Genomic DNA, 7285 nt, shown 5'->3' with positions numbered 1-7285 from the left:
TAGATGGGATATTGGGAAGGAATTGTTGGTTATGAGGGTGAGGAGCAGTTGGGATGGAATTGCCAGAGAAACTGTGGCTGCCCCTGGATCTCTGGAAGTGTCCAAGGTGAGGTTGGACAAGGTTTGGAGCAACCTGGGATAGTGGAAGGTGTCCCTTCCCATAGCAGGGGGTGGCACTGGATGGGCTTTAAGGTTCTTTCCGATCCAAACCATTCCACGATTGGCAATTTTCCCAGCCCCAAGAGCAGGAGGGTGCTCCAACAGAGACCCAATATTTTAGGGAACCTCCTTGGAGAAGCTCAAATCCACTGATTCTTTAACATGATCCAAAGGTGGGTTTCCTGCTAAAACACAGCATTTTGGGGCTGGCATTGGGCTGCTCCATGAAATTCCCGGCCCAGAGACAACCCTTGGGAGTCAGGCTGAGTGAGCAGGTTGCAGAGTTGGAAAGTCCAGCGGGATTTGTGTGGCCACAAAGTGGTTTTGACCCTCCCATTTTGCAGGTGGTGGGGCTGGTGATGGCCTGGCTCTACTGGCAGAAGCTCAATGAGATCTACTCCAAGCTGGACACCGTGGACTTCAGGATCCTGGAGCTGCGGGATCTCAGCTTCGGGGCTGTGGATCTGAGCGGCGCCGGCTGGTGCTGGTGCCTGCCCAGGGAAGGGGGGTACATCCCTGTCAACCCTGGGGACGAGGAGGAAGAGGAGCAGGAGGGAGGCAGCACATCCCGCAGCAAAGTGTGAGGAGCTGGAGGACTCAGAAAGCTCCGGGGGAGGCAGCGGGTGTCGAGCGTGGAAATGACGCGATTTATCTTCTCAGGTTCTGGAGGTGCTCTGGGGAGAACGGAGCACTGGAAGGTTCAAAAACCTACCATGTGGGCACAGGAGCTCCCCAGGGTCCTCCTGCTTGGCCTTTTGAAGTGTTTGTGCAGCTCCTGCTTGGGGTTTGGGGTTTTTTTTTTTATACAATAAATGTGAATTCTCTCGTGTTTTGCAAAGTTGTTTCCACTCACCACTCACTGGTTGGGCTGTTGGGGAGGGAGTGGCACCTTCAGTGTGCTCGGGGGGGTCCTAAGTGTAGGATTATCCCAGTTTCCTGAGAAATCGTGGCTTTCTGAGAGCTCCCCAGATGTGCCCAACTCCAGGAAAGCAGAACAGAAGGAAAGAACTGAGCAGCTTTCTCTGCAGAGCCTTCCCAAAGGGCTTTTCCAGGAATTCCAGGGAAGCACAGCTTCCATCTCCTGATCACAGTGGCTGTTTGGGCAGGGAGGAAAACACCCCTTTCTGAGGGTTTCTGGCTCTTCTCCATGAACTGTGGCTTCAGTTTTTATTCCCAGGCAAGGAAAAGGACGTTTACGTGTTTAAATGTTTAAATTTGGAAACCGAGGACGGTTTTCCATGTGGTGCCCCTGGGATGGAGGTGATTCCTCTGCTGGAGACCAACCCCCAGTGCCCAGGTAAGGAATTTCCTTTACCAATATTCCTTTTTCAGCCCAGTTCCCTCCTGTATCTCTTGGGGTGTGGGAATTCAAAAGCCGGGGAATGTTGTCCAACCTTGGCTGGGGGAGTTGGGAAATGGGCTCAGAGGGGGAAGGCTTAAACTGAGGACTTGGAGGTGTGTTTTCACCCAAAAAAACCCAGAGAAACCCCCTGCTGAGGGTAACCCACCCATGGTAAAGCCTCCCAGAAAGCAGCCAGGAGCCAAATGCAAGGGAATAAACTTGGATCAGGGACCTGTTTTCTCTCCAAATGCGCCCAAATCCTGTGGATCCCCCGCAGGGACTGTAATCATCCCATTTATCGTGAGAGGAATCATCCCAAAAGTGAAAGGAGAAGGGGAAAACCCCATTTTCCGAAGAGTGAAGGAAGCACTGGGTTTATTCTCGTATCTTTTTATTAATAAGGATAATTTGGAAGTTGGTTTTATGTCCGTGGATGCCCGAGCAGGGAAGGGGGGGAGCTGCTGTTGAACTGCTGGGCTCTGTCTCCCTCTTGTGACCATTCCCAGGCTCCACTTTTTAATTAAATGGGAAAAATTCCCAGCACAGGCCTGGAAAAAACACTTTTGGAACTGTTTTTTCCTGTCAGGAGATGAGCAGGAGATTACTGGTGGTTATTATTTTATTTTTACTATTATGATTATTACTATTGTTATTACTATTATTATCAATATTCTCATTATCATCATATAATCACTATTAGTATAATCACCATTATTATTATCATAATTTATTAGTATTATAATAATGTAGCATTATAATAATAATTAATTATTATTAATATTAATACCATTATCATAACTATAATTATAATAATAATTGTTATTGTATCATCATAATTTATTAATATAGTAATAATTTAGCATTTTATAATAATACATTAAATTAATAATATTAATGTCACTATAAGAATCACAATTATAATAATCATTATTATTGATGTTATTGTCATTTATTAGAATACTTTATTAGAATAATTTTTTATCATCATTGTTGTCATCATAATCATCACTATTATTGTTATGATCATCATTATGATTGTTATTATGATCATAATTTATTATCAGTATAGGAATTTAGCATTATTATAATAATCTATTATTATTATCCTCATTATTGGCATCATATTCATAATCACTGTTATTATCATCATTATTATTATCAGAATTTATTAGTATTATAATAATGTAGCACCTGTATATTAATCTAGTGATATTTGTATTATTAATATTAATATAATCATCATGACTATCATTATAATTATAACCATTATTGTTATTATTACCATACTTTAGTAATATCATAATGATTTAGCATTGAGAGGAGGATCTTGGGAGCGCACAGAGGTTTGCCAGTCCAATTTGGGGATGAGAGGGGGGGTCTGACGGGCCGTGGGGTCTCAGTGGGGAGGAAGCCTGTGTACCCCTAGGAGGCTGAGAGCTGGCAATGGTACATGCCACAGGCAGGGTCTCCCATGCCAGACAGGTCCAAACCATAGGGTCAGATATAATATGGCCATGGGCAGGGTGGGCTCACTAGCCCTCTGGCAACCATCCTAGGAGAAGGACAACTCTGATCCCAAACCCGGGCAGATGGAGCTCGTTTAGCCCTGTAAGGCCATCCATCTAAGAGAAGGTCACTCTAATCAAACCTACGTCCTCAGGACCTCGCTGCCACCGTCCAAGCTCGCTCGGCCCTGGCAGATGAACCTCAGGATTAAAGGGTGGGTTCAGTTCTGCACATACTGTATCTCACCTAAAACTCCACTGCTCAGGCTCGAAGGCTTTACCCACATGCAGAAAGCCCTGTAGCGACGGGCGAGGGTCGAAACGGCAGGTGAGAGGTGCACTGGAAGCCGCAGACCCAACCCTGCATGCAGGCGGTTCAGGGCATTGGTCATTTGAGACTGACCGGAGATGAGTCTCTTGGGGCAGCACCCTGAACGACCAAGCAGCCTTTCCAAGGACAGCACTGCTTGCTCCACTCGGAGAGGGGCCTAGAAAAGGTGGCCTAAACAAAGCTCATCTCCACTTTCACCCAGTTGGTTAACCACAGGCCAACAGGCATCTTCTTCCAGTGCGGTCGCACAAAGATAAAAGACAAAGGCACTCACCTGCCTCCAAAGGTGTACCTAAATTAACTCTAGCATGTTGGAACATCAGAACCATGCTCGATTCTGCGGATAGTGGACGTCCTGAGCGTCGGTCTGCCCTAATTGCCCATGAGCTGCCTCGTCTCAACATCGACATTGCCGCTCTCAGTGAAGTTCACCTTCACGAGGAAGGCAGCCTCAGAGAACATGGTGCTGGTTACACACTCCTTTGGTCAGGTAAGCCCAGAACCGAAAAACACCTCTCAGGAGTCGGCTTCATGATCAAAAACTCTATTCTTCCCAAACTCGAAAATCTGCTGACAGGTCACTCTGACTGCATTATCTCCCTATGCCTTCCACTCCACAACAACCAACACGTCGCCCTCTTTAGTATATACACCCCAACCCTCCAAGCTGACCCTGCCAAAAAAGATAAATTTTACACTGACCTGCACCACCTTACCGAAAAGGTGCCTGCAGATGATAAGATCGTTATCCTTGGTGATTTCAACGCCAGAGTAGGTAAGAATTTTGATGCCTGGAAAGGAATATTAGGCAAGCATGGTGTTGGAAACTGCAACGATAATGGTCGCCTTCTGCTAGAATTCTGTGCAGAGCAGCAGCTCACCATCACTAATACTATCTTCCAACAGAAAAATAGTCTGAAGACAACCTGGATGCACCCCAGATCTAAGCATTGGCACCTCATTGATTATGTCCTGGTGCGATGGAGAGATGTCCGCGATGTCCACCATACCCGTGTGATGCCCAGTGCAGAATGCCAAACAGACCATCGGCTGGTGCGCTGTAAACTCAACTTCAATCTCAAATTCAAACCTAAAAGGGGCAGTATTCCAAGGAGGAGACTCCAAGTTAACAGTCTCCAATCAGCCACGGTGAGAGAGAAATTCCAGGCTAACCTTCAAACTAGGCTCGAAAACCATTCCACAGATTCTACAGATTCCTCTCCTGAAGCAACTTGGCACCATATTAAAAACAGCATCCTGCAGTCCTCTGAAGAAACCTTAGGGTTCTCCTTCAAGAAAAACAAGGACTGGTTTGATGAAAACCATCAAGAGATCCAGGAATTGTTGCAGAAGAAGAGATCTGCTCACCAAGCACATCTTGCTCAGCCTTCCTGTCACACAAGAAAAACAGCCTTTCATCTCGCATGCAGCAAGCTCCAACAGAAACTCTGCGACATCCAGAACAAGTGGTGGATCAATCCAGCTGAAAAAACTCAATTATGCACAGATACAGGTGATCACAGAGGATTCTATGAAGCCCTGAAAACAGCATATGGGCCTACATACCAGGTCCAAAGCCCTCTACTCAGCGCTGATGGGCAAACACTTCTGACAGATAAAACCTCCATTCTGAATCGATGGTCTGAGCACTTTCAGACTCTTTTCAGTACCAACCGTGTAGATCAAGACCCAACAATTCAGTCCATCATGCAACAACAGGGCTCCTGCTCATGGAATTTTGCTTTCCTTCCTTCTCCTCCCTCTCTCCATGAGGGGTTTAATAAAACCTTAAGAAATCTGAGCTGAGAAATTCAAATAAATTCCAATAAATTTCCATGGAATTGGAGGGAAGAAAGTGAATTCCCTTTATTTTCCCTTTATTCACAAGACAAGAAGCATCAACACCTGGATTGCCTTTTCCTGGAGCTCAGCACGGGATGGGAGCAGGTCTCAGGTCTCATCCCAGGATTAATCCTGGGCACAGTGAGTGATGGGGAGAAGCTGATTCTCCATCAGCTGGGACACTCAGATCCACGATTCCCACGGACAATTGGGCTGTGAGTGCCTGGGAAGTGGGAAAGGTGGATTTAAGCAAGAGCAGGAAAATGAAAATTCACTTTGGAAAAGGTTTTCTCAGCATCCAAACATGCTCATTACTCCACATAAAGGGGATGCCAAAGACATTCCCGAATTCCCATGAAATCTTGTAGGCTCTGCTGCCTCAGTCCAGACCTGGCTTTGGTCTAGACCAGGCCTTGCTCTAAACCTGACCTTGCTCCAGACTTGTCCTTGCTCCAGACTTGACCTTGGTCCAGACCTGGCCTTGGTCCTAGGCCTGACCTTGCTCTAAACCCGTCCTTGCTCCAGACCAGACCTCGATCCTAGACCTGACATTGCTCCAGACCTGACCTTTCTCCAAACCTGACCCTGCTCCAGACCTGTCCTTACTCCAGACCTAAACTTGCTCCAGACCTGTCCTTGCCTCAGACCCAACCTTTCTCCAGGCCTGACCTTGGTCCAGACCCGACTGTGCCCCAGACCTGACCTTTCTCCAGACCTGGCCTTGCTCTAGACCTGACCCTGCTCCACATGGAAGAGCAAATCAAACAAAACAGGAACTGGGAAGAAAACAGGAGCAGGAATAAAGCACCAAACAGGCTTTGCTTTGATTTTTCCAAGACTCTGGATCATGCCATGGAAAAACCCCCCGGAGGTGAGAGAAAAGGCCCGAGTTCAGACGATTTCAAGCTCAAAATCTGATTTTCCCAGTCCTTTTTTCTTGCCTGACAACGAGCCCAGCTCTGCTGAGGAGCCAGGAGCTGTTCCATGTGGATTTATTGACATCCCTGTTAAAAGGCCCAAGGGAGGCGAGGAAGCCAAGCGTGGAATGGGAGCAGAGCTCAGGAAGCTGAGCTGGGAGCGCTCCTGTGGCCCAGAGTTTGCTCTTCGTGGCATTGAATTTACACATGATCAGCACTGTGAAAGCAAAACATGGAATTGCAAAAGAATTCCGTGTGATGAACTCTACCCTAAACTGCATTTGGTGCCCCAGGGGCTGGTCCTGTTGTTCCCAGGGCTTTTAGGAGCATCTCAGGGATGGTGATGCCCCCCTGCACTTCCCTGAGGCATTTCCTCCTTAAAATGGTGAAATTGCACAGAGAAAAGACATAAAAGCAGTTCCCTTCCAAAATCCCTCAGAACTGAGCCAAAATGGATGGACAAAAAGCCCCCGACAGCCCCAGAAGACACAAATGCTGCAGGCTGGGGAGGGACAACTTGGATTTTCCACGTCCCGGTGGTGTGACAGCCCCAGTCCAGCCCTGTGCAGGGCAGGATCTCTGCTGGTTTGATGTTCCAGCCTCTCCCGAGGTCTCTTTGCATCCCATGATGCTTCTCTGCCCCCAAAAGTCGATCAGTGTTGCCCAAAATACATTTTGACCCGGGAGCTGCGGAGCGTTTCCAGTTGGGCGTCGATAGGATGGTGGGAAGAGCAGCTTCATCCCAAGGCAATCTGGGCTCCCACTCCCACCAGCACCCCTGACTTTCCTCTGCAGCTCCATCCTCCCTCTGAACATCTCCTTTGAGAGCTCAAGGTGAGTTTCTTAAGGGGGAAACTTGGTTTTGTGGAACTGGGAGCTGGGGGGGTAGAACTGGGTTTAACTGGGAGAGGTGACAGTGCTTTTCTTTCCCTCCTCTTGTTTCAGCTCCACTTAGAGTCAGGTTTTCCAATAGTTCTATTCCGTGTTATGCTTGTGTTTGGATGCAGGGAGTTGGGGGGGGGGAATCTTTATGTGTAAAATATAAGAGGGGAAAAAACCCTGGTTTTATTGCTCTCATAAATCAACCATAATTAACCAGGATATTTCATTTCTCAGTGGATCTATCAAAGGGTTTAACCAGAGGGTTATTTTTGCTGCCCAGCAGAGATGGGGTAAAACTCTGACTGGC

At 47.2% G+C, this 7285-nt stretch overlaps 1 protein-coding gene across 1 annotated transcript in view; it reads left to right on the top strand.

Moving 5' to 3' along the window:
* Nucleotides 1-945, top strand: part of LOC103763527 (tetraspanin-15-like) — a 41432-nt gene extending 40487 nt beyond the window's left edge. The window contains exon 9 of the mRNA XM_029964564.1: nucleotides 504-945. Coding sequence (XP_029820424.1) covers nucleotides 504-743 — 240 coding nt within the window. The 3' untranslated portion in view covers nucleotides 744-945. The remainder of the gene's footprint in view (nucleotides 1-503) is intronic.
* Nucleotides 946-7285: the final 6340 nt, after the last annotated feature.

This window comes from Manacus vitellinus, unplaced genomic scaffold, assembly GCF_001715985.3.
Source record: "Manacus vitellinus isolate BGI_N305 unplaced genomic scaffold, ASM171598v3 scaffold_74_pilon, whole genome shotgun sequence".
Classification (NCBI taxonomy): Eukaryota; Metazoa; Chordata; class Aves; order Passeriformes; family Pipridae; genus Manacus; species Manacus vitellinus.
The sequence above is the reverse complement of the archived record's forward strand: the minus strand, read 5'-3'. Positions and strand labels throughout refer to the sequence as shown.